The sequence below is a fragment of the Hibiscus syriacus genome, unplaced genomic scaffold (genome assembly GCF_006381635.1).
Source record: "Hibiscus syriacus cultivar Baekdansim isolate YM2019G1 unplaced genomic scaffold, ASM638163v2 tig00112888_pilon, whole genome shotgun sequence".
Taxonomy (NCBI): domain Eukaryota; kingdom Viridiplantae; phylum Streptophyta; class Magnoliopsida; order Malvales; family Malvaceae; genus Hibiscus; species Hibiscus syriacus.
The window spans coordinates 1,201,791-1,229,243 of NW_024063415.1; the positions used below are offsets into that span (position 1 = coordinate 1,201,791).

General features: G+C 36.1%; 2 protein-coding genes and 1 pseudogene across 2 annotated transcripts; 1 reads left to right on the forward strand and 2 right to left on the reverse strand.

Moving 5' to 3' along the window:
- Positions 1 to 646: 646 nt before the first annotated feature.
- On the reverse strand, positions 647 to 4,498 carry LOC120184396. Its single transcript, XM_039188876.1, has 5 exons — positions 4,369 to 4,498; positions 1,949 to 2,662; positions 1,530 to 1,750; positions 1,032 to 1,210; positions 647 to 809 (listed from the first exon to the last, which is right to left on the reverse strand). Exons 1-5 carry the CDS (start codon positions 4,496 to 4,498, stop codon positions 647 to 649), a joined length of 1,407 nt encoding a protein of 468 aa, XP_039044807.1.
- LOC120184397 lies at positions 4,498 to 5,108 on the reverse strand. The gene is made up of 2 exons (XM_039188877.1): positions 4,974 to 5,108; positions 4,498 to 4,861 (listed from the first exon to the last, which is right to left on the reverse strand). The coding sequence occupies exons 1-2, from the start codon at positions 5,106 to 5,108 to the stop codon at positions 4,529 to 4,531; spliced, it is 468 nt and encodes a 155-aa protein (XP_039044808.1). The 3' UTR covers positions 4,498 to 4,528.
- A 2,454-nt stretch (positions 5,109 to 7,562) lies between these two features.
- Positions 7,563 to 27,286, forward strand: LOC120184363 (annotated as a pseudogene).
- The last annotated feature ends 167 nt before the right edge of the window (positions 27,287 to 27,453 follow it).

Consider the following 27,453-nt stretch of genomic DNA (forward strand, 5'->3'; position numbering starts at 1 on the left):
CACCCACCAGAACATCACCGAAAGCAAGGTCTTGCTCCATGGAATTGGTCAAATTCACAACATAAGGCACCCAAACAAAAGCCATGTCACATTTATTTCATCAATAAAAACCAAAATCAAATTCAACAAGGAGAGGGCGAAAAATCGAGCTTGGGAATCGCCTGCGACCACCACCCAGGAACCATTTAACAAGTCGGAGGCATCGGGTTTAGACAACTTCTGAAAGTCATAAGTGTTGAGCTTGGGGGATTTGGACCAATCCCAGCGCTTTTCGTATAAATCGATAGACGAAGCTATGTTGCACTGATACGGATATAAGGACGGATATGGGGACAGGATGGGAAACAATAATTTTTAAAATTACAGGGTACGGAGACGGCAAGGGTACGACGTATAAAATAATTTTAAAATTATAAATATATATAAAAAATCATAAATAAAGTCAAATATCAAAACTCAAACAACAATATTAAGTTTAGAACAGTAAAATCCATAAACAAATCACAATATTAAAATGTCAAATTTCAAGATTCAAATCATAATATTAACTCTAGAATAATAAAATCCATAATAAAATCATAATATTAAAGTGTCAAATCCTAAGACTCAAACCATAATATTAAGTCTATAAAATATTAAACCCAAATCAAACATTGTTAACATCTTTCGAGATTAACTGGCTCTCTAAATCCTGCTCGTCAAACGAGAGTTCGACAAACTCTAAATATCCAACATCTCCCAATGAATCAAAAGCATCTCCACCAACATCCCACATCTTGGTTTTCTCATCCTCATATTGACTAGAACTCCTTGATAAAAGACGAAAATTGTAGTGAATGTAAACTAAATCTTCTGCGCGAATCAGATTTAACTTATTCCTCCTAAGTGAATGGATAAAAGAGTAAGTGCTCCAATTTATTTCACAACAAGAGGATGAAGTAGGTTGTCCAAACACTTTGAAAGCCAAAGATTAGAGCAATGGAATTTCGACACCAAAGTTAGCCCACCAACCTTTCGGATCCGAAGAATACCTCTTTGTAAGAGACATCAAATCTTCAAAAGGCATGAGCTTAAGTGAGAAACAAGTAAATTCATCCAAGACTTTTTCATAATCATCATCGTTTGAAAATAACCTACGAAAACATTTCATTATCTCTCGAGATATTTCACCATCTCTATGAGGAGCAACTTTACAAGAATCCTCGCTTAGCTAACCATCATTATAAAACCTTCAACATATTAAAAAGAAAATTACACATAGTATCAAAGAACTAGGAGTTGAAAATATAAAATTCAAAACTAACAAAGTTATGTATGTACATTGGATTTAGTGAATGAGCTAGGCAATGGAGAGGAGTATAACTCTTTGTCCAACGAGCTATAAGAATCCCATAAACAACATGACAAAAAGGACTGAAGTCTGAAAGACGACATTTTTCCTTCTTGTAAGTTTCACACTTCACTTTCTTAATCATAGAATCTCACAACTCATATATCAAATGAAGACATGACTTATTAGTGTCGCATACTCTGAGTATGTCATAGATGGGCTTTGTAAAATCAATGATGTAAGCTACTTTATTCCACCAATCATCACTCACAAGCTTTTCTTTCACAAAGTTTGCTTTCACTGTGTCATTTTCCCTATAAGAATTACATTCATCACTAATGACCATTGCTTGAAGTCCCTTCTTGATGAACTTAAATCTCTTAAGCATCACAATGATAGAAGCAAAACGAGTATCTGCAACTGAAAGTAACTTAAGAGGACTAAATCTTTGAAAGATTACTAATCTCATGTTGTGGTTCATGATGAAATTCTTGATTTGTACGACATCCCCATGAATATCAATAATTCAATGGCACAAGTCATATGTTTCCTCATTTCCCTCGACATTTTTTGTTGAACAAATGTTCTTCAAGGCAAGATTAAGTGTATGGACAATACACAGTGTCCAATAAATATGAGGACACATGCTCTCAATAATCTCTCCTACCCCCTTGCAATTAGCTGTATTGTCAGTAATAATTTGCACCACATTTTGATGACCAACCTCATCAATCACTTCTTTCATCAAATTAGTAATGAAAAACTTATCTTTGACTTCACCAAAACAATTCACAGCTTTAAAAAACATAGGCCCATTTCCATAAGTAGCCATGAAATTAATGAGATGTTTTCTTGTTGGATCACTCCAACCATCACACACAATAGTTAACATTTTTTCTTGTAATGTTTCTTTAATCGGTTGCAAGAGTTTCTCAACATTATTTTTTTCTTGTTGGAGCAATGTGGTTCGTAATTTATTATAACCAGGGGGAACATAACCAAGAATATTGTGAGTTGCAGCAAAAGTGAAAGCCCTATGATAATGAGGATTTCTAGCAAGATTAAAGGGCAAATCATCGGTGTAGAACATTCTTGCAATTTCTTCATCTAATTGGGCTCTCGTATTCACGTCGAATGCTCTAGCAAGAGGTAACAAGCTAGGTTTTCTCTTCTTAGAAGAATAATCAATCTCAATTCCAGCTGAAGATTGAGAGGGCAAAGAAATTTCTCTAGTTACTTCTTGTTTCTTTCTATTCTCCGACTCTTCTACCAACCTTACAATTTCAAGATTTTTATTTGTAGTTACCTTTTTGCAAGTTGCAATTCCTTCACCTGAAATTTGAAGCAAATGTGTCTTTATCCTAGTATAGCTTCCATTACGAGTTTTACCGCAAATGTTACATCAAAAATTCCAAGTTCCTGCAAAAGTCCCTCACTTTTCTATCTTTGTCACATAGTTTCACCATGGTGATAAATTCTCACTTTGGGACGATGAAATTGACCCACTCCCACTTTTACTTCCAGTCCCACTACCACTTTGAGATGTCATATTTATACTAAATTAATCTGTTTACATCAAAAAAATTAAATGAGTTTAAATATCATGCATCGATTAAATGTGATTGAAAGTAATTGCGCAGCGATTTAGAGTGGTTCGACTTTCTCAACCAAAGTCTATGTCCACTACCTTAGCTATCCACACTAAGGATTTTCCACAAATTTACTAATTTGTCTTTCTTTTGAGGACAAAGAGTAACCTTACAAATCCCTCAAGAATTATACCCCAAATTCTTGAGAACACTCTCTCCCAAAGAGAACAATACAAATTTTGCAAACTTACAAGAAAATCCTCACAAGGCAAAATGTTTGTACAATTCTAGAACAAAGAAAGAACACTCAAGAATAATACAATTGAACACAATAAGTGTTCTTGAAAGCAAAAATGAATATTGAATGAAATAGGCTTGAAAATGCTCAAACTTGAGGTTTGATGCTTTCTCTTTGATTCTCTCTTGATTCTTGTTGATTGTTGTTTCTTGATTTTGATCAATGGCATCTAAGCTTATTTAAATACTCCTTCAATTGATTCTGAACGTTGGGGATGATTAGTGGAGTCAATGGAGCCGTTTAAGTGTGAAAACAATTAATAAAACAGCTTGGATCGTGGGGGGAATCAGTTCCCCCTCATAGGGAATCGGTTCCCTAAGTGTAAAATTCAAATATTTCGACCGTTAAACTGGGGGAATCAGTACCCCTTTGGGGGGAATCGGTTCCCTTCGAGCATTCTATTTTTCTCGGAGCCAAACCATTCAGGGGGAATCGGTACCCCTTTGGAGGGAATCAGTTCCCTAAGGACAATCTGGAATTTTTGGCTTTGAAAAGGTTCGAAATACTTTGTAAAATTGTTTTGAAATTATTTTAAGATTGAAACTTAATTTTACACTTGAGAAAGGATTAAAAATGACATTTGAAAGATTTGGAGTAATATTTTGATATTCAAATAATTATATCGAATATACTTAGAAAATCTTTTTGTAAAATCTTAAAATTCATTTAACTTAATTTGTTATATCGAAATATCAAAATGTTTTCAACAATCTCCCTCTTTTTGATATAACAAAACATTTTAGTAATTTTAAGATTTTGAAAACAAGAGACTTTCGTAAGTCAAATGATGAACATAATCTGGAGTTTATTGTCAAACATTGATCATCACTCGGTGAGACTTTCGTTGGAAATATTGCCACTCGTTCTCACAAGAGAAAATAACTTTATAATAATAAAAGCCTCTGTTCTTTCCTTTTGAAGGAAAAGCAAAACATAATCACTGTTCTTTCCTCGGCCACCATTATTTTAGTCAATCTGGTAATTGCAGTTATTGAAAACGGTACCAAATTATTGGTGAAATCAACAATAGAGTAGAATTCATTCATGGACATCTCTCTTTTTTATTACCATTGGGAAACCCACGTGCCCACCCCTCTTTATCTAAAAAAATAAAAAATTAAATAATAAAATTAATAAACTACCAAAATTACCCCTCTTTTCTATCTCCACCATCAACATCACCCTCCTCGCCCCACCCTTCTTCAGCTCCGAAAAACACCGGCCACAGTCATCGCCCGCGGCACCCATCATAACATCACCGAAAGCAAGGTCTTGCTCCATGGAATTGGTTAAATTCACAACATAAGGCACCTAAATAAAAGCCAATGTCACACCAATTTCATCAATAAAAATGTTGTAATCACTCTGCCTTTTGAACAAATCAATTATAACTGAGTACATGCGCTGAGCTTGGGGACCCAAAATCAAATTCAACAAGGAGAGGGCGAAACATCGTGCTTGGGAATCCCCTGCGACCACCACCCAGGAACCATTTAACAAGTCGGAGGCATCGGATTTAGACAACTTCTGAAAGTCATAAGTGTTGAGCTTGTGGGATTTGGACCAATCCCAGCGCTTGTCGTATAAATCGATAGACGAAGACACGTTGTGGGTGGCGTTGAAACGTTGAAGAGAGACGCTGGGCTTGACATTCCATGAAATGTCGTTAACCAAATTGATGCAAGAAGATTTGTAATAGAAGACGACGACGGAAGAAATGGAAGAAACGAAATCAGGGAGGGAAATAGAGAGTGAAATGGACGCAAATAGAAAACACCAGTGCAAAAAAAATCTTGTTTCGGCGCAAAGGCCAACCAGCCTTCACCACCGGTATCAACACCACCAAGCAGGCAACTACCGCTCCCAGATGCACCGCCCCAATCAGGGTCATCTTCTTTTCCTCCTCTCATTTTTCTTGTTTTTCTCCCTTCAACACCAGCAGAACCATAATTCAGAAATCACCCAAAATAAAGTTACTAACATTGATATGATGATAGGAGTTTTTAGTATCGTCGATGGGTCTTAGTTAATTTAGAGGCGATTTTCCCGATATATCACCGGTGACTGGTAATATTATCAATCTAACATCGGTCAGACTATATTTCCTGATCTAACACCCTTAACAGTAAAACACGCCCCTGCACCGCGCTATACGATGATTTGGCGTCACGTGGGGTATAGCACGCCCCCTGCACTGTGCTATACGGTGAGCTGGCGTCACGTGGGTATAGCGCGGCCCCTGCAGCGCGCTATACTTGTATATCTGACACGTGGGGTATAGCGCGCTGCAGGGGCCGCGCTATACCCACGTGGCGCCAGCTCACCGTATAGCGCGGTGCAAGGGGCGCGCTATACCACACGTGGCGCCAAATCATCGTATAGCATGGTGCAGGGGCGTGCTTTACTGCTAAGGGTGTTAGATCGGGAAATATAGTCTGACCGGTGTTAGATCGATAATATTACCGGTCACCGGTGATATATCGGGAAAATCGCCTAATTTAGAGGAATGTTGGGGTTGGGGAAATGGAGTTTATCGGTGGAGATGGAGAGAAGAAGGTGAAGAGGTGGGTGGGTTTGTTGACATGTTATTTAATTTTTTTTAATTAATTTTCATTTATTCAAATAAAGAAAATAAAAATTAAATGATGATGTAATATGTTTTGATTGGTCTGAAATTTTTTTAATGGTATTAATTATTTAAGATAAACGAGATAACAATTTTTAGTTGATAGAATAACATGTTAGAAAAAATATTTTTAAAGGATAATTCTGTAAAAAGTGTAATTAATTGGAAAATATGCATTTAAGCCTTTCAACTACCTTGGTCAAGTTTCATGGTAAATTACAGTGTTGATTGTTGGATTTTAATATGTTATGCATTAATCAAGTAAACTGATGCATCATAATACCGCAAAATATTTTTTTATTTTTTATTTTATTTTTTTTGTTTTACTGATTAGTGGTGGTATTAATTTTGATGTTAATTGTTGATCATTGATATTTTTTATTGTTTTACTTGATGAAATTTACCTTAATTAACATCTAAATCAATGAGCATTCAATTAATCAGTCACCTAAACCCAATCATTAATTTGTTTGGCTAGATTTCAACATCTTCCTTAATCCCAAGCAGCATTTAAAGGAAAACAACTCACCCCGGATCATTTTAGATTGTTTCCGGGCCATGGAGTCCCACCCTGCATACTCCAACCATCTTTGGAACCTTTTGTGCTATTTATTCTAACTTTGAACTCTTACACCCGCCCCCCTCAATCCATCCCTTATGTTGGTCTAGGTGATATTGTGATAACAGCACAAACTATGTCAAGTGCTAAACATAAAATGATGTTTACCAGACAAATTCAGATGTATTCTAATTATCATTCAAAATTAAATTAAATAATATTTATGAACTATGCAACCTTAATGGTTAAAGAGATGATTATTATCGTTAGAGGTCTCGGGTTTGAGTACACCATTGTTGAGGTGTTTGAGCATTTGTTATCAAATGATTCAAAATCTTTTAAATATATATTATCTTATAATTATCTCATATTAATAAAAGATATAAATTATATTTAAAAATATCATACTCTTAATTAGTTAAATTAGAGGTGAAATGACAGAAAATTTATATTAAATCTCCAATTTGGTTGAAATTTTAGATTCAGTTATTAAATCTTCAATTTGATTGAAATGCTGCATCAACCTTTTCTATACAACTTTTAATATTTTCTGATAAATAGTTAGAAAATTAAAATAGTTAACATCAGAATTTTAATAAAAGACAAATTGGATTAATTGAAAAAAATAAACAGAACAAGTCCAAAATTACAAAACTGTTAAGTTGGAGGGCCCGAAAAGTTATTGTGCCATAAATAAATAAGTAAATTAAGTTCTACTTTTACCTTTGGTTAACAACTAACCGTCTTGCTTAGTTACTTAACCACCGCTCTCTCCGTATTCAAAATTGCTAACTAAAAACAAAATTTAAAATAGTGTAAACTACATGCTTGGTATCTCGTTTTATTTTGGTCACTTAATTACTATATTTTTTAAAATTACAGTCAATGTTATATTCTGGTTTCATTTTGATCACAGTTTATTAAAAAAAAACAGAAATTCTGACGTGAAATATTTTGAATATTTTCAATGAAGATGACGATGACACATTTGATATTATTTTAAAATAAAAAATAATTGGATAATCAAAACAGATCAAAATTAATAGTTGAGATACTAAATATTAATTTACCCTATAAAATAATTTCTCTTCTGGTTTCCTGCTATAGAGTGAAGTGAAAGAGAAAGCCTTGGAGAACTCAACAGCAATGCAAGGAAAGGAGAGAATCGTAAACGAAGATTTCCTCAGCTTTGAGAATTGATGATCGTTTAAAACGTTTTCTTCTTTTATTTTTGTTGAAACGCATTGGCAGCATTGAAATTGAAGCGAAGAATCCGGCAATGTTGTCGAGATCCGGAGAAAAAAAATGTTTTAAGACGAAAATGAGTTGACGTTCTTTTCTTCAATTTTATTTTTCTCTCCTTAATCGCTCCTTTTGTTGGAAACTTCGATTTGGAAGGGGAAAAGTCGAGCAAAAAGTTAAAAGCAATGGAGTCTCGGATGGATCAGTACGAAATTATGGAACAGATCGGCCGTGGTGCTTTCGGTGCTGCCATTCTTGTTCACCACAAATCCGAGAAGAAAAAGTATCCTTCTAATTTCTCACATTCTAAATTTCTAATAACATACATTTGTGTGTTTTCCCTTTTCATTTTTGGTGTTCTTTTCAAAAATTTCAGGTATGTGCTGAAGAAGATCAGACTAGCGCGGCAAACGGAGAGTTGCAGAAAATCTGCACATCAAGAAGTTAGTTAACTTGTTTAGTTTAAATAATTTAATCTGTAATAGAGAGTTTCGATTTACAAGTTGTAATTTGGTTCGTATATTGTGGAATGTAGATGGCTCTTATTGCGCGAGTTCAACATCCTTACATTGTTGAGTTTAAGGAAGCTTGGGTTGAGAAAGTAAGATACGATACTACTCTTTTTGTTTTGTTTTTCTCTAGGATTCTGGAATCGATATCTGCTTTTAAATAGTAGCTTGTTGAGTACGTGGCTACCTTTTATTGATGTTGAATTTGAATTTTGTGATTGTAATGTAGGGTTGCTTTGTTTGCATTGTTACCAGATATTGTGAAGGTGGCGATATGTGAGTTTCCAAGCTTCTTGAGAGCTTTGCTTTTCAATTGTCCCAACTTTTGCAATGTGTCAATATTGTTCGTTTTGTTGTTCTTTTTCTCACAGGGCAGGATTGATGAAAAAGTCAGATGGGGTCCATTTCCCCGAGGAGGTAATCTAATTTCTCTATACCTGTTGATTTCACTAGTTTGTTAAGGGGTTATGAGTTGCAGTTAACACCGATGATTGTAACATTGTGCAGAAACTCGGCAAGTGGTTTGTGCAGCTACTTCTGGCAGTTGAATATCTGCATTCAAATTTTGTTCTGCATCGTGACCTTAAGGTCTGTCTCTATTAGATTAGTCTTTTTAGTTATTTAATGATTTATGGACTGAACTTTTGGCTCTATCTTGGCAGTGTTCCAATATTTTTCTTACAAAAGATCAAGATGTTCGCCTTGGTGAGTTTGTAATTTCCTTTGCTTTCTTGTGGTTTCTTACAGGTTCTCAATTTTGCATTCTTTAGTTTAACATCATTGAGTTATATTAGATATCCTACCTGATTGCATATTCTTTGATTGTTATCCTCAATTTTCTTCCTGATCTGTACTGGTTTAGGGGATTTTGGACTTGCCAAAACTCTGAAGGCAGATGATTTGGCTTCCTCGGTATGTACTATGTGATGAAATACATTTTTGATAAACTTTTTTAAATCTTTTCCAACCATCTCCAACGATTGAAAAGATGTTTTGGGCCATTTTCCCCTACCGTTTGTCTCTCTCCCTCATTTTTTCTTTCTTTCTGCAGTTGCGTAATAAGCTATGCTACTTAACTCAAAACAGTGCTTATATTACTATTTGTTTTCTATTTACTGAGTCATCAATTCCCCTATGCATTTTGTAGGTAAAATCTTGTATCATGTGGTACTGATAGATTAGCTAATTCATAACATATTTCGCTCTTCCAAGTTTAGCTGTTGTCTAACATTTTGATGGACAGATAGAGTAGAAAAATAATGTGATTTGTTAAAAGGAACAAGCATAGTGTGCGCCACGCTTGCAATTAAAATGATGCTATATCTGCTCAGAACAAATTGTTACTAATTGGCAAGCAAAATTATAATTAGACCAACTTGACTAACTTAAGTAATCATTTTTCTTGTGTATGGAAAGAATTAAAAGAAATAACTATTGGTTGATCTTAGGCTTAGTTTGTTTTTACTGTACAACATCTTCAAACCTCTTATGTCTGTGCCGCGCAGACTACGCACAGACATTAGGCTTCGCAAACCGTTTGTTTTTTAGAAGACAGAAGTTCTTCAAACGTCTGCGCGAGCTCTTCTTAGTGCATACATGGTTTTATGCCTTCAAAGGTCTGCGGGAAAATTAAAATCATTAAAATTTATTTTAAAATTTATTTTAAAATATAGATTGATTTATTTTAAAATATGGATTGATTTATTTTAAAATATGAATTGATGTATTTTAAAATATGGATTGATTTATTTTAAAATATGGATTGATTTATTTTAAAATATGGATTGATTTAATTTTAAAATATGGATTGATTTAATTTTAAAATATGGATTGATTTATTTTAAAATATGGACAATTTTATTTTAAAATATGGATTGATTTATTTTAAAATATGGGTTGATTTATTTTAAAATATGGACAATTTTATTTTAAAATATGGATTGATTTATTTTAAAATATGTAAAATTTTATTTTAAAATATGGATTGATTTATTTTAAAATATGTAAAAATTTATTTTAAAATATGGATTGATTTATTTTAAAATATAGATTGATTTATTTTAAAATATGAATTGATTTATTTTAAAAAAATTATTATTGTAGTTGTATGGATTATTTAAATTTTAATATTATAAAACTAAAATTATTTAAATTTCAATATTGCAAAACTCTTTCAAGTTTAAAAAATCATTTTATTTTATATTTCAGTTTATTTTGGTCCGCAGACTGCAGACTTTTGGTCCACCTCTTCTGCTGCAGATGTCTGCAGATGTGATCCGCAGACTACAAACCTTTTACCTCTCCAAAAACAAACACCACCTTAGTATTTTCTGAGATGGATGGATCCGTTACTGAGAAATTGAAATATAAGATGTATGCTGCTTCTTGTTACTTTGTCAAAGTGGGTGTATATTTAATGATAAATGGGATGTATTTAAAATTTTCAGTGGTCTTTTATTGATATTTTATCAGAAAGAAGCTAAAACAGCAAAAGGATTACCTATTAGAGTGCTGGGAATTAATCATCACTTATGTTGTATCAGTTATAAGTGTCCGAAGACAAAAGTTCCATACACATCAGTATACTAAAACTAGGTTTTCTCAAGCCTTCATTTACAACCTTTGGTCTCATTTTTCATTTTTGTCTCTGTTCTTCCATACCTAAGGACTTGCAATATAATAGTTGTTTTATGCATGACACAGGTTGTTGGCACTCCCAATTACATGTGTCCTGAACTGCTTGCAGATATTCCATATGGTTTCAAGTCTGATATCTGGTCTCTGGGTATGTCATTTCCTATATATATAATTGACTTGAAAAGATATCTTTTTTTTTTCCGGCTAACTTCCTTCTTTTTTAACAGGGTGCTGTATGTATGAGATGGCTGCTCATCGTCCTGCATTTAAAGCTTTTGTAAGATTTCTCACAGTTCCTTTGGTTGAATCTGTTTATTGTTTTCTGAAATGATCTTATATAACCTTTTTAGGTGTAACATATATCCCATTTTGGCAAGTCGAGGAAATTTTCAAACTTCTATGTTCTTTTTCCGTTCCTTTTATCTTCTGGTGAAATTTTCACCATTGCTAAATGGTACATAGCTTTCTGTTTATCTGAATTAGGAATTATTCGTAGCACGCTTTGCTAGGTTCATAACTGTTTTTCATGAATCCATGCTCCAGTCTTTTAAACAACCTTTTCAAAGTATATACTGTTCTCTACTTGTCTTGTGTACTGTGATGTGGTGTCCTTTGAGAGGTTCTTTGAAAATGCTAGTTTTTATAACTCTTGTTGTGATTGCACCAAATTGTTATGATCGCGTGTTTCAATTGATAGTGGAACTCATCAAAAGGGAATTCCGGACCTTAGACTCGTTAGAGACAATTTTAAATCTTGTAGGGTTTTTTTTTTAATTTTTAATTTCTGATTTCATACTTTTTTTCTACCAAATTGGCCTCTTAAATAGAGGTTACATTAGGTCAAATAAAAGAGTTACTAAAATAATTAAAAAGCAAGTGTCCTACTATGGCAAGACTTTTAATGATATAAAATACTCATAAATAAAACCTCATAATACTTCCCCTGATAAAATACAAAACTTCTAATAAAGTACTATAAACTAATTTTCTAATAATAAGCTAATAATTAACGCTAATAATGATATTGGCTGTAAAGGCAACCAGTAACACCCTTGTTATGGATGCTGTTTGTGGCAAGCATTATGTTAGACGCAAGAAACCAGCTTACCATCTTGGGAAGTAGTTTGGTTTTGATTGTGATTTTTTTTTATTTCCTAAAGTTACTTTGATAGCTTAAATAAAAGGAAATTAGGGTTGCTGTTATTGTATAAATATATTTAAGAGGAACTTTACCAAGGAATACTAGAAGTCAAATTTTCAGTAAGTTAAAGGTCGGCTATTCTTAAGGGTGCGTTTGGTTCAGGGAATGTTATATACCTGAGGTAAAGCAAGATAATTTGGCAGGACGGGTATCGGGCCTCCTCACCCCAACCCATAGACACTCTATTCCAAAAAAAGAAAAAAGAAGTCCCCTTAATATTTTTGCACGTATATTTGTTTAATTTTCTTGGAACAATTTGTGTAAACAAAAATATATCAATGATAACTTAATAAACAATACTCTTAGGAAATCTCACATCCCTCCAACGAAACACCACAATCTTACATTCCTAGTATTGATCCAAGTAATCTTACATTCAGGTGATACTACATTCCGTGAACCAAACACACCTTAGAGAGTTCCACCACCTTAGGCAAGACCGAGTTGAAACTAGGGCAAAGACCCTTATTTCAAATATGGTTTTCCCATTAGTCGTCTGGTGATGTGATCCCAGACCTGTGATCATAACATCCTCTAACCATGTAATGAAAAGATTTGACACGACTAATTTTTATCAATCTTGTTGTTCTAGGACATGGCAGGATTAATAAGCAAGATAAATCGCTCTGCAATTGGCCCTTTGCCTTCTTGCTACTCTCCGTCCTTGTAAGTCTTAATCTTTATTTTAGAGCTCATTGTAGTTTTATATTTTAATAATGACCAAGAATTCTCTATGATTTTTCACGCTCTGACCATGAATTTGTTTATCCTTGTTGCCTTTAATTATGGATTTATATATTATGTTTGGAACTGTTATAGATCTCTCAATGAAATTCTTTCTTACGTGTCCTGGAAACTGTGTTTTTTCTTAAAGCTTATCAATAATTTGTATTTTGGGGTAGAGGTGAAAAAATGGGAGAGAGAGTAAGAGAGTGAGTGATAGAGAAGTCGAAGAGTCAATCTTCCTCCGGTGAGGTATGGACAGTCAAGGAGTGCGTTAAGGGAGTTTTTTCAGTATCATGGGTCGGTTATCAGAATCTTCATCCTGAGAGTTTTGAGAAAACCAAAATACAAAGCCTCTACTTTTGCCTTTGTTTAGTTTGCTAATGAGAAGAGCCTGATGAATGCTATCACGAAAGTTAGCGGATCGTTGATTGATGGGAGGGAAGTATCAGTCGGGGTGGCGAAGTATCAGAAACCTCGAAGAGGTACAACCACGTCAGGTATAATTCAGTTAGAAAAGAAAAAATTATATGAAAATGAAAAGAGGAAAAATAGGGTCGGAAATGAGACACCGAGAAGGTTAAGAGATGATAGGTCTTACAAAGAAGCTTTGGTTCAGAACAAGAGGTTGAGGGCATATCATGATTCGTGGGAGAACAAAGGGGGACTGCAAAAGGTGGAACAAGAATGAGGAATTTATGGGAGATGCATATTCCCGTGAAAGAGACGGATTGGATGAACTGCTCATTGACGGGGGTCATTAAGGCATCCATTGAGTTGGAACTGGTTCAGAAGGCTTTGTACAGTGATGGTATTGATGTGAAGTTGGTAAGCTGGGTTTATGCATGAAACTCCTGTATTATCACTTTTAAGTCGGTTGAAGCATTTTCAGAGACATGGAATAGAAAGAAAGATGTACTGTCTTTCTGGTTTGATTGGGTGGCACCTCTTCTTGATGAAAACAGAATTCCAATGGCATACTGTTTGGTTGAATTGTATGGAGTTCCTTTATTATGTTGGCAGACGTCGTTCTTACAGAGGTTAGCTGAAAGATGGGGATCGCTGGAGGTATCTTGGAGTCGACAAGGAACAGAGAAGACATGTCGGTAGCAAGGTTGATGGTTAGAGTGGCAAGCCCTTTCGATGTTCTAAAGACAATCACGATAAGGTCATATGGAAGATCTTTTAAAGTCAGAATTAGATTGGGTTCGATTTTTTAGAAGTCGAGTTATCTTCAGGAGAAAGAATCGAATGGGGTTTCAGAGGATCAATGGACTGAAGAATCGTCGGTAGCAAGGAACAGGGTAGCCTCGTGGCTTGCAGATGGAAGGACAGATGGCGCTTCAGAGGAGAGGTTGAGACATCAATCATTATTGTTGGGTAGTGAGAATGAGATCATTAATGAGGGGGGGCAGATATCCTCGAGCACAGAAGAGTTTTAATAGGGGATTATGCGGGTTTGGGGTTAAGAAGAAATATGAACTTATCCTTTAATAAGCAGGTCCAATCAGATGAAATGAGCGAGCCCAGATCGCCTATTTTCAGAATCTATCCTTCAGGGCCAGCTATTAATATAACTCAAGGTGAGTTTAGAAATGAGGTTGGAAAATAGGCCCAAATCCCTTTGGATGTTGAGGGGGATGGGTCTGGTGGAATTGAGGAGATAGAGATATTGCCCAAAAGCGGTGGAGAAGGATGTTTAAAAGTAACTAATGGGTTGACCGGGAAGGGGGTGGGTCAGAAGGAGAGAATCAAATTTCGCAAACTAGGGATTGTAGTCAGAGAAGGTCTACACCCCTTTTTGATTGTAATAATTCAGTAAGAAGTGAAGTGGATGGAAGGGTCAAGAAGAGGTTGTTCGAAAGAATTTACCGCAGGTCAGGGAAAAAAGATAGATTTAGATGGGAGGCAGGTGACAACTCGGTGCAGATTCAAGAAGTTGATGAGGAATTATATGCCACCTGGGAGGTAAGCAAATTGATGGGTATAACATTTCGGGGTGGGAAAAAAGCGTTTGCAAGGAATTTTGAAGATTTGGGAAAAAAGGAGGTTGTGGAAGCTGGGAATTGAGTTCCCATCTTCGCATGAGGTGTATGAACCACTTTAATGTCAAGTTTTTCATGTGTATCTTGGAATATTAGGGGCCTGGGAAGAAAAGAGAGGATAAGAGCAGTGAGGAGTTTGATTTCAAGGAGGAAGCCAGTTGTTGTGTTTCTGCAGGAGACAAAATTGGGATCTGTGAGTCAGGCTTTACAAAGAAAGTTGGGTGGAAGAAAATTAAAAGGCTTGGTCTCGTTCCCTTTAGAAGGGGCAACAGGAGGTTTAGTTAGTCTTTGGGATGGAAATTGGTTCGAGATGGAGCAACAATTTATTTTAGAAGGTTCATAGCAGTGAAGGGTAAAATTAAGGATAGTGAAGAGGAATATTGTTTCGTTAATGTGTACGGCCCTGCAGCTGAATCAGAAAAAAAGAGCTTTTTTGAGGAACTTCTAATTTTCTTAGAACAGATGGAATGTTCTTTATGTGTGTGTGTATGGGGGGAACTTTAACTCATATTTGTCCTTGGGAGAGAAGCAAGAGAAATCACAGAATATACATTCAATGAGACTATTAGGAGATTTTGTTTTTCAGGCTAAGCTAACAAATCTTCCCTTATCTAGAGGGAAATTTACGTGGTGCATCAATAGGGATTCCCCCGCCTTTGTCAAACTCGACCGGTTCTTAGTGAATTCCCGATTCTTGAGCATTTATCCATATGCTGTTCAGATTCTTCTCCCAAAATCGTTATCAGATCATAATGCGATACTACTAGAAGGGAGTGCGGTTAATTGGGGTCCGAAACTGTTCAGGCTTTTTAACTATCTGATGGAAGAACAAGGTTTTCAGGAAATGATGGGATCAACATTGGAAGAGATGAAAAAAGATAAGAGGAGAAGAGGAATTGCAAACATGCTGAATGAATCGAAGAGAGTAATTAGAAGTCGGACGAATAATAGACATCTCTTGATACCGGGAAGGATTTTAGAGCTACAGAAGTCTATTTTTGATATGGAGGCAAACATTCAACAGGGGTTAAATTCAGTATCGTGGGATTGGGAAGGCAAAGAAGGAACTGTGGGATTTGTACAAAAAAGAGGAATTAATTTCGTTCCAAAAGTCACGTGAGAAGTGAATTTTAGATGGGATCAGAATTCTAGATATTTTTATCAATGTGCATCGAATAGGGGAGGGTAAACGCCCTGAAGGTCCTTAAAGTTAATGGCGAATGGGTCTCTGACCCATATCAGATTAAGTCTAGTGTTTTCAATTTTTTCAAGTAAGCCTATTATAGGAAGCCAACTATGGGAGTGGATAAAATGGACCTCGAGTTTGCAAGATTATAGGAAGCGCAAAGTTCTATGGTGGAAAGAATTTTTGCTGAGGAGGAAATTTGGGAAGCAATTGCATCCTCGGATAGCAACAAGGTGCATGGACCGGATGGACTAAATATGGGTTTCTAAAGAGATTTTGGCCTGTTCTGAAGGAGATCCTAACGTTTTTCTCAGATTTTTATTCAGGGAAGAGGTGGGAGAAAGGAGTGAATCATTCATTTATATCATTGATCCCCAAGAAATTGAATCCAGAGAGTTTGGAAGATTATCGACCTATTAGTCTGGTTGGTGGTCTTTACAAAATTTGTCGAAGGTTCTTTCAAGAAGATTGAGGACTTGTATTGATTCTCTTATAGGTCATTCTCAATTTGCATTTGTACCAGGAAGGCAGATTCTTGACTGCTCCTTTATAGCAAATGAGGGGGTTGATTTTTGGAGGAAAAAAAGGGTTGAAAGGTGTTGCTTTTAAAGTGGATTTCAGAAGAGCTTACGATTCAATAGACTGGTTGATCTTGTTGAAGTTTATGGAATATATGGGGTTTGGGCAGCAGTGGTGTTCTTGGATTTTAAAATGTTTATCTTCAGCTTAAATTTTTATCTTGGTGAATGGCTCTCCGACTGAAAAATTTAAGATGTCTAGGGGGTTACGCCAAGGGTGTTCGTTATCACCGCTATTGTTTAATTTAGTGGGTGAGATGTTAAGTTTGATGTTGTCTAAGGCAGTTAAGATGGGGGTTACGCCAAGGGTGTTCGTTATCACCGCTATTGTTTAATTTAGTGGGTGAGATGTTAAGTTTGATGTTGTCTAAGGCAGTTAAGATGGGCCTTTCTAGCAGGTTTCAGATCGGCAGTCCGATAAGGCGTTTCCACTGTCTCACTTGTAGTTTGCCGATGATCTGTTAATTTTTTTGGTGCTTAGGAAGGGCGGATGAAAAATGTGAAGAGAGTATTTACCTAAAGTTCAAGGGGGTTGGGTCTCATTGATTTAAACTTTATGAATAGGGCTCCCCTAGGGAAGTGGACACAGAAGTTTGCTGCGGAAAAGGAGTCTTGGCGGAAGAATTTGGTGTGCTGCAACTATAATTTGGATAATAGATCAATTTTGATAGATAATGTGGTACCCTATAAGTCATCTTGGATTTGGAGGGGAGTTGTTAATAACAGTTGGGCGAATGATGCTTTTGATCACTGTTTTCGGAATCATTTTCAATTACGAGTCGGAAAGGGGAATGATTTGTTGTTTTGGTTTGAAAGGTGGATTTGCAATGTCCTTAGATTGAAGTTTCGAGGTTGTTTTCTCTTTCCGTTAATAAAGAAGGAAAAATCTTCGAGTTTGGTTTTTTTAATAAAGGGGGTTGGTGCTGAGATATTCAGTTGCGAAGGAATTTATTGTACTGGGAATTAGAGCAGTGGGTGGAGCTTTTGTCTTTATTAAGTAATGCTAGTATTCGGAATGAAGCGAATGATCAATGTGTGGACATGGAACGGGAGGGCGTTTATTCGGTAAAATCATGCGTTAAATTACTGTTAGGAGGGTCTGTTGTGGATCCGATTTGGTCGAAGCTAGTTTGGATCGGTTATGCTACCCCAAGAGTGGAGGCGTTTATGTGGCAGGTTTTGCATCAAAAATTGGCTATTAAATCTGAACTTATCAAGCATGATGTTAGTGGGATAGAGAACATTTTATGCCCTCTTCGTGGTTTGCATCAAGAGACGGTTGCTCACTTGTTTTTTCTTGTTCTATTGTGTGGGGCTTATGGATGAGTTTCTTAAGGTTGTGGAACCTATCCACATCCTTCCAGAGTATCCTAATGTTTTCTTATCTTCTTGGGGAATCCTAGTTCCAAAGTTTATTATTTGGAATTTTATTCCGGGAGCTGTCTTGTGGTCAGTATGGAAGTGCCAAAACCAAGTGGTTTTCGAGAATCAAAGTCTTGATCTTAAACATTTGTTCTTTATTTCTAGATATAGAGTGGCTGTGTGGTTTCCAGCGAAATTTCCTAATTTTCCAGTTCTTTTTTATTGCCTTGTTGGTGACTCGAAGTTGGCTGATTCAAGTAATCCGTCCATGAAGATAAATCTCTCATCAGTCTGGTGGAGTTCCCCACCCCCGGGTTTATTCAAAATTAATGTGGATGTGACAGTGAGAAGTGATTGGAAAAGTAGTGGAATAAGATGAATCCTTAGAAATGAAGAGAGCAAGCTTCTGGGTTCATTTTCGGCATCTACTGGTCCAGGTCCGCCTATTTTAGCTGAGTTGAAGGTCATTCAAGCTGGTTTAGCTTTGTTTGTGGAATCAGAGCGGTGTGGTAAGAGCTGGTTAATTATAGAGACTGATTCTGCAATTGCAGTGAAATGGATTAAGATTCCGGAAGTGTGATATGATCCCGGTTATGTGTTCCGAGTCATATACGATGTTGCCCGATCGTGATTTTAGTAAGAACTTCACAGTGCTTTGATTGAAAACTGAAAATGTACAAACAACGTTATAAGAAGGGATATATGTATATATAAATATGTGTATGAAAGTAATGGAAATGATAGAATGAAGTTGAAGAGGATTGTAAATGAAAGAAGTGTGGTGGTGATAGTGGTTGAATGAATGTAATGAAAATGGTGAAGGATGTTTGTGGTTGGCATGGAGAATGATAGTAATTCAAAGGATGGATTGTGACCCTCTAACTAGATATGAGTTAGGAACCAACAATATAATAAAGATGGAATCGAAGTGATAGAGGGTGGAACGTGACCCAATAGCTATAGTAGAGCTAAGAATCAACGCTATAACAAGATGAAATGGATGAAGGCTTCAAGACCGACAAGAAACCGATAGAATTCTAATCCAAGAACTAAAATGAAAGCAATCTTTCAAAGTATTTTCATAAATCAAATTGTGTGCCTATAAATGATCCCAACGGTGCCTATTTATTGTATTTCCAAGCAACATATGAAAAGACTCAAAAGATGACAACATTCTCATCAATTTAGCAATAAAATACACTTGAATGCTTTGTCTTCTTATATTCAAAGATGAATATTCTAGATCATTTTGGGGATGAATCTAGACAAATTGAAGCTGAATTTGGCCTTAGTTTCGTCCAAGGGGTGGAAGACTCTTGGGCTGTCTTGCTTTGCTTGCAAATGGAAGAAAAAATGTTAAATGAAGTCATAGGATGAATGTGGACATCCTATATGTTCAAATCAGTTTGTCTCTTCAAATTCCTTGATTGTTTTATCACTTAATTTGGTGGTTAAATGAAATAATATCAGCCTTCATTGCTTGTTCCCTTGAAGAATATGATCAGCCTTCAAAAGATGATAAAAGCCTTGAATACTAAATTTTGAATGATGGTTATTTGCATGTCCCCTTGCTTGAACATAAATGGCCATCAATGGGTGATAACATCAACCTTGAATGCCTTGAATTGGTGAATTAAGATGGCCATCAATTGTTTGTCTCTTGTTAGAAGATGAAAAGACTCTTCTTCGGCTCAAACTCATCAAAATCATCCATGCATAAAATTCCCGTAACAAAATTTTAACATGCACTGTCTTCAATAAATCAATCATATCTCAAGCTCCCGATATCGAATTGAGGTGATTCAAAAGGCGTTGAAAAGCTAAGAGATAGAAGAATAATGTACAATTGGTTTCTGGACCCAAAAATGTCTGTATCGATTCCAGAATTAGAAGACATTCTGACTGATATTCTTACATCTGTTGAGACTGTTCAGCTTCTCTCTTGCACCTAAACACAAAGATAAACTTTATTCAATCATAACATGTAAATATGCATGGGATAATTAAGAGTTAGGGGATGTTTGTTTGGCTCTGAATGGAACTATTCAGCGCTGAATGCTGAACCGTTCACCATTTCTCACCTCTGAATGAAAACTGTGCTGAATGATTCAGCAAAACAGTGTTGAATCATTCAGCACATAAGTACATTCTGAATGATTCAGAGTCATGATCAAACAACATGTCACATTCAGAGCTAATTCATACAGAGGCTCTGAATCATTCAGCATTTGAATCATTCAGCGTTTAATCATTCTGAAGTAAACAAACAGCCCCTTAGTTTGATTATTGAAATAACATTATTCAATGAACTAACTTTATTTAATGAACTAAATGCATGAATGAAGTAGTTTATTAAATAACTAGATGCATAAATGAACTACTTCCCTAAATGAAATACCAGCTTAAATGCAATGCATGCTTTAATGAAAAGCACACTTATTAAATGCAATGAATGTCATGCAAATTCATGCAATGAATGATATCATATGATAAACATATCCTAAGAGGTAAATACAAACATATGATGGAATATAGTGCATAAATGAGCAGGTATAGGATGAAGTAAGGTAGAATTCCCTTTGAATCAGCCTTGGTGAACTTCAATGATTTAATCAGATCAATAGGGCTGATTGGGATCACATCATTCCCTCCCTCTTTAAAGCGATTTGTCCCCAAATCGACACTTGCTACAAAAGGAAACAATCTCGACTTCCTTTTAGCTGGGAACTTCTTCATTCTTGTTTTGCACAAACACTATTCTTTGGAATTAAGTTTTGCTTGCTTGTGCACTTCATTTCCATGTTGTTCATTCGAATAGGTATATGTTCTTTGCACTCCTTCTTTGTGTTCCTTTGAATTATCATGAGGGTTGGTGGAGAATATTGACCTTTGAACTCCTTCAAGTAGGTAGGTTACACCATCTTTAATCTTTGTGCACTTCCACATTATGAACCTTGAATAGATCGATAATGCCCATTTCATCTCCTTGAATCGATAATCACAAGCAAGAGAATTTCCATGAATCAATGTTCTACAAAATAAATCTAAGTTAGAACATGGAACACAATTAATAAAATGAATGAATATAGAAAATTCATGAAAGTTCATGAATGAAATTTAGCCCTTGACATTCTCAAGAATCATATTCATTGAAACTTCCCTTTTATGAGGTTCTTTGAATGGATGGGGTAAACTTGGAGTGTCAATGAACACGTTCCTTGGAATTTCAAGTGATTCAACCTTTGAAATTTCAAGTGTCACTCATTTTGGAACTTCAATGGACATGCTTCTTGAATCATCATTTTGTAAAGGTATGACTCTTGGAATATCCTGTAAATCAAGAGAATGATTAAGAAGAAAAGATTGGTTAGTAGAAAACAAATTTTCCAACTTTTCATTTTTTTCTCTCTCACTTTCATGCTTCTTTTGAACTATCTCTTCAATACCACATTCTTGTTTTTCAATGTGCTCATTTTCACTCTCAATTCTCTTTTCAATGCTCTCAATGTCTTTTTCAACTCTCGTTTCTTCTTTTTTGCAAACAATTTCATTTTGTAGTTGTTCTTACAATTGTTTTTCTTTGACAAAATTATCTAAACACACTTGAAGACGAGCTAGACTTTCTGGATTAAAAGATGCAAAATTCCTTGGCTCACTTCGCGTTGAACTTTTGACATTGCTTCTTGTTAGAAAATTAGGTTCCTCCTTGTAAGATCTTTTACTGCAATTAGGTGTAGAACTAGAAAAGGATCGAGTGTCGTCTCTCCTTTTTAGTTGTGTTTTGATCTTCTTTGGACGCGTTTGTGAACAAGAAGGTCGTTCTATCATTCGCTCCAATTTCTTTGAGATTGGGTCGAGATGCTTTTGAAACAAACTCCTTATCTCTCGTGTCATGGCATGCATTTGCAAGTTTTGTGCACCACCATCATTTGGGCGTCACCTTCTGAAATATGAGAATTGTCTCTAGAAGTGCGAGACATGATTAGTAATAAAAAATGAAAAATAGACCTCACCAACACAAAATCTCACCAATACACTCCAAAGAAAAAAAAATTAATGTCACTCCACTCGTGCTTCACTTGGGATGGTTTTACCCTCGATGTTCACTCTTGCCTTTTACCGCTCTTGCTTTCCTTTAGAGTTCTTGTGGAACACCCTCAAGGTTTCAAGTGGTCTTGTGGCCTTCTGACTGAAACAAGTTTGGCTAGGTAGCAAGGATAATGATAAGAAATTGGCTACAAGGAAAAGAGATGGTAAGTAAAGGTAACGAAATTGAATAATGGAATATAAAGATGAAGTAAAATTTTTTTTCTTTAAAGATGAAGTAAATTTTTTTTTCTTTAAAGATGAAAAGAATTACTCCCTTCTTTAATTTTTTTTTCTTTCTTTTGTTTTTTTTATTTTTTACCAACACTGGAGAGAGAAAATGAAACGACACTCTTACTGAATCGGCTAGCTCTGATACCAAAATGATATGATCTCGGTTATGTGTTCCGAGTCATATACAATGTTGTCCGATCGTGATTCTAGTAAGAACTTCACAGTGCTTTGATTGAAGACTGAAAATATACAAACAACGTTATAAGAAGGGAAATATGTATATATAAATATGTATATATAAATATGTATATATAAATATGTGTATGAAAGTAATGGAAATGATAGAATGAAGTTGAAGTGGATTGTAAATGAAAGAAGTGTGGTGGTGATGGTGGTGATAGTGGTTGAATAGATGTAACGAAAATGGTGAAGGATGTTTGTGGTTGGCATGGAGAATGATAATAATTCAAAGGATATGAGTTAGGAACCAACAATATAATAAAGATGGAATCGAAGTGATAGAGGGTGGAACGTGACCCACTAGCTATAGTAGAGCTAAGAACCAACGCTATAACAAGATGAAATGGATGAAGGCTTCAAGACCGACAAGAAACTGATAGAGTTCTAATCCAAGAACTAAAATGAAAGCAATCTTTCAAAGTATTTTCATAAATCAAATTGTGTGTCTACAAATGATCCCAAAGGTGCCTATTTATAGTATTTCCAAGCAGCATATGAAAAGACTCAAAAGATGACAACATTCTCATCAATTTAGTAATAAAATACACTTGAATGCTTTGTCTTCTTATATTCAAAGATGAATATTCTAGATCATTTTGGGGATGAATCTAAACAATTTGAAGCTGAATTTGGCCTTAATTTCGTCCAAGAGGTGGAAGACTCTTGGGCTGCCTTGCTTTGCTTGCAAATGGAAGAAAAGAGGTTAAATGAAGTCATAGGATGAATGTGGACATCCTACATGTCCAAATCAGCTTGTCTCTTCAAATTCCTTGCTTGTTTTATCACTTAATTTGGGTAGTTAAATAAAATAATATATGCCTTCATTGCTTGTTCCCTTGAAGAATATGATCAACCTTCAAAAGATGATAAAGGCCTTGAATACTAAATTTTGAATGATGGTTATTTGCATGTCCCCTTGCTTGAACATAAATGGCCTTCAATGGGTGATAACATCAACCTTGAATGCCTTGAATTGGTGAATTAAGATGGCCATCAATTGTTTCTCTTGTTAGAAGATGAAAGGACTCTTCTTCGGCTCAAACTCATCAAAATCATCCATGCATAAAATTCCCGTAACAAAATTTTAACATGCACTGTCTTCAATAAATTGATCATATCTCAAGCTCCCGATATCGGATTGAGGTGATTCAAAAGGCGTTGAAAAGCTGAGAGATAGAAGAATAATGTCCAATTGGTTTCTGGACCCAAAAATGTATGTATCGATTCCAGAATTAGAAGACATTCTGACTGATATTCTTACATCTGTTGAGACTGTTCAGTTTCCCTCTTGCACCTAAACACAAAGATAAACTTTATTCAATCATAACATGTAAATATGCATGGGATTAGTAAGAGTTAGTTTGATTAATGAAATAACATTATTCATTGAACTAACTTTATTCAATGAACTAAATGCATGAATGAAGTAGTTTATTAAATAACTAGATGCATAAATGAACTACTTCCCTAAATGAAATACTAGCTTAGATGCAATGCATCATTTAATGAAAAGCACACTTATTAAATGCAATGAATGTCATGCAAATTCATGCAATGAATGACATCATATGATAAGTATATCCTAAGAGGTAAATACAAACATATGATAGAATATAGTGCATAAATGAGCAAGTATAGGATGAAGTAAGGTAGAACTCCCTTTGAATCAGCCTTGGTGAACTTCAATGATTTAATCAGATCAAGACGAAAGTTAGGGCTGATTGGGATTACATCAAAGTGTGTCCTACCGTGTTTTAACAACTAGTTAAGGAAATTGTCAGTGTTGTATTGGAGCATAGTGTTATTATAAGGTTTGTAAAAAGGGTCATGAATTGGGAGGCTGATAGTTTGGCTAAGTCGGGTATAGGGTAATTGTTTAGTAATTTTTGTTTGGATGATGTGTTTGTAGGGGGGGTTGAGGTTAAGTTGATGGGTGATGTTTGTAATAGCCTGCTGTTGTATGAGGTGTAATTTCTGTGGAATAATATTTGAGGCCCTCTTTTCCTCATTCCAATGTCCGTTGAGGTACTTTTGTACAGCGGCGGTAATAAAGGGGTTTTTAACGAGGCCTCGTTTCTTATAAAAAATCTTTATTTTGGGGTTGTATGATTAATGCTCCTGTGTTAAATAATCTGCTCCTCACGTGCGTGATAGTTAATTTCTATAATGTTCTTATGTTACACACAGGAAAACATTTATCAAATGCATGCTAAGAAAGAACCCAAAGCATCGACCCAGTGTAAATTATTTTTTTGCTCAACTCTTAAGAATTCTACAACTGCAGGACTTCAATGTAACAGTTTGAATTTTCATCTTGCTTAGGCATCAGAACTTTTGAAGCACCCTTATTTGCAGCCACATGTTGATCAATATAGCCCGTCATTCAGCTCCCATTCACTGAATTGCTCTGCAGATAAGCATATTTCCTCTGGTCGTGATAACAGGAAAAATATGAATGAGACTCGGAATAGTAGCAGCTCATGTAGTGATGAAGATAGTTTGCTTTCGAATGACAGAAACACTTCCACAGTGGTTTCTAATACCAATAATGAGGTCATTAACACTGATTCAATTTCTAATGATGATAAAGATGGCACCGAGCAGCACCGGCTGCATATTGAAGAGAAGGGCCCAACAATAGTTACTTGCAAAGCTGACGAGAAAGGAATGACGAAACTTTATAATTTGGAACGGGGATTTAATGTTCAACCAAAGGAACCAAAAGCCATCAAAAGCATAGGGAAAGTAGCAGAAAATGGTTCCCCAGTGAGAGGCAAAAGCAAACAAGCAGTAGATGAATCGACTCAAAGAAATAATGTAGAGGCATCACCCAAAGTTCTAAAACCACCGGCTCGGACTTCAAAATCAATTGCAGATTCACCAACTGTTGCTTCTGCAAAATTGCCTCTAGATGCTGCAAAAAGGATACCGGGATCAGATCATTGGAAGCACCAGGTACTTGATTCTGATTTAATTTAATTCGTTATTAGTATTGTGTCACTTATTTTGCAAGATTATTGTCTCCTGCTGCCTTTAACTGAATCCTCCCCGAAGACTAAACCTAGACATAAAGGGCTTCCTCCGCCTGGACCTGGGAAGCATTTTTCTAAAGATGGAATACTTTCTAAGACAAGGCAAAGAACTCCTTCCAGTGTTGCAAGACCATCTATTACAGGAAGGATGAAGCACGCCGGAACGGATATTTCAAATGGGGCAAGCAACATACAAAAGTTAGAATCTACAATGATAAACCAGGAGCGCGAAACTATCTGTCGTCAGCTGCCCAATGCTTGCCTTACAAATGCTTCTAGGGAGGTAAAACAAGAGGCTGTGATAGCTCTAACTGAAGGAACCGAAGGGACCCAAACAGATTGCTGCAATTCTGTTTCATCTTCCATCTCAATTCAGGCATTTGAGATTTGTGATGATGCTACAGCCCATTTTAGTTGCATGAAAGAACGGGCACATGATCATGAGATAATTGCCCTCGCCAATAGCTTGGAGTCATATCCACCATACAGATCCCCTGCTCTGAAATCTGTTAGTTGCTTAACTGAAGAATCTGGTGCAACCCAGGATCTTCCGCATTCTAGTTCAGTTGATGCAAAAGGGAGTCTTAGTGCCCCGGTGGGCCTTCCAGGCATGATTTCTGAAGACGTATCTGTTCCTAAAGATGATACTGCTAAAAGCAGGACAATTACCAGGGATGATTTTCCTTTGTTCCGGACAAGTAGCAGGGATGATGCCCCCACATGCAGCCCAAGTAGTACGAATGATGCCCCTATAAGAAGGCCAAGTAGCAGGGATGATGCCCCCGCAATTAGCCCAAGTAGTCGGAATGATGCCTCTATAAGCAGGTCAAGTAGCAGTGACGATGCCTCCATAAGCAGGTTAAATATTGTGGAAAATGCCCCTGTAAGTGGACCAGCTACTGGGGAAGATTGCCCCGTTAGCAGGCCAAGTGTTAAGGATGAAACTCTGGCAAGTAGACTTATTCACAGGCCTGATATGATGCTCCATTCACATATTTCTTCTACATCCAGTGGTGATGACAAGTTCACTGTAATGGAACTTCTCTCATCCGTTGCAGAAACTTCGCCTTGCATTTTTTCGCCATTTACATCCACCCAGAATAATTCACAGCAAGATAACAGATCAAATTTTCATAATCAAACAACTGAAAAACCAGTTGAGACCTCTCGTCCTCCAGCTTTCAATGAGGTTATACATGTTATACGGCACAGTAGTTTCCGTGTTGGCAGTGAGCAGCCCATAATGGAAAAAGCAGAAATGGGTATTCACAATGTGGATGCTGGGAAACTCATAAATGTTGTGACTGACGAATTGGATATGAGAAACATGACTAGTGCAGTGACCCTGAACTCATCGAGTTGCCTCGAAGCTTCGAGTTCAAAACCAAATGTTTGTGATCATTCGGGTGTTAAAGAAATGGATGTTAGGTACTTCGGTTACTCGTCTCGAAAATCCGATTCACCCGAGCCTGCTAACCCCAGCTCTTGTGTGCCAGAAGAGGAGACACCAGCAAAGGGAACATTGGATATCAAGTCTTTTAGGCAAAGGGCAGAGGCACTCGAAGGGCTCCTAGAATTGTCTGCAGAGTTACTGGAGCAGAACAGGTTGGAAGAGCTCGCAGTTGTTTTGAAGCCTTTCGGGAAAGATAAGGTGTCCCCGAGGGAGACGGCTATCTGGTTAGCCAAGAGTCTAAAAGGAATGATGATCGACGACTCTGGACGGAGTTCATGAAATACTATTAATTCTTTAGGGGTAAGCTTTATTTTTGTTGGTTTCCATTGTTTATTCACATGGCTGTTCTAACTGTTGGCTTCTTGATTACCATGCTTATCCTTACATTTGAAAATTATAAACGGAACAAGTAGGTTGTCTTTTGCATCACCTTATTGTACGTACTACATAAGACAAATGTATTCATCCGCTATAGAACGTACTAAATTCAAGGCAAACTGCAACTGCTTATGATTTTTATTTG

What these genes read in the sequence shown, in the direction of transcription:
- LOC120184396 (XM_039188876.1), bottom strand. Translation starts at nt 4,498, where the DNA reads ATGGAGCAAGACCTTGCTTTCGGTGATGTTATGATGGGTGCCGCGGGC. An exon ending in TCATATTTATTGGACACTGT is followed by an intron (nt 1,751 to 1,948) that starts GTATTGTCCATA and finishes AGTTACTTTCAG; the next exon opens with TTGCAGATACTCGTTTTGCT. An exon ending in CCATCTATGACATACTCAGA is followed by an intron (nt 1,211 to 1,529) that starts GTATGCGACACT and finishes AATGATGGTTAG; the next exon opens with CTAAGCGAGGATTCTTGTAA.
- LOC120184397 (XM_039188877.1), bottom strand. Translation starts at nt 5,108, where the DNA reads ATGACCCTGATTGGGGCGGTGCATCTGGGAGCGGTAGTTGCCTGCTTG. An exon ending in TGTTTTCTATTTGCGTCCAT is followed by an intron (nt 4,862 to 4,973) that starts TTCACTCTCTAT and finishes TGGAATGTCAAG; the next exon opens with CCCAGCGTCTCTCTTCAACG.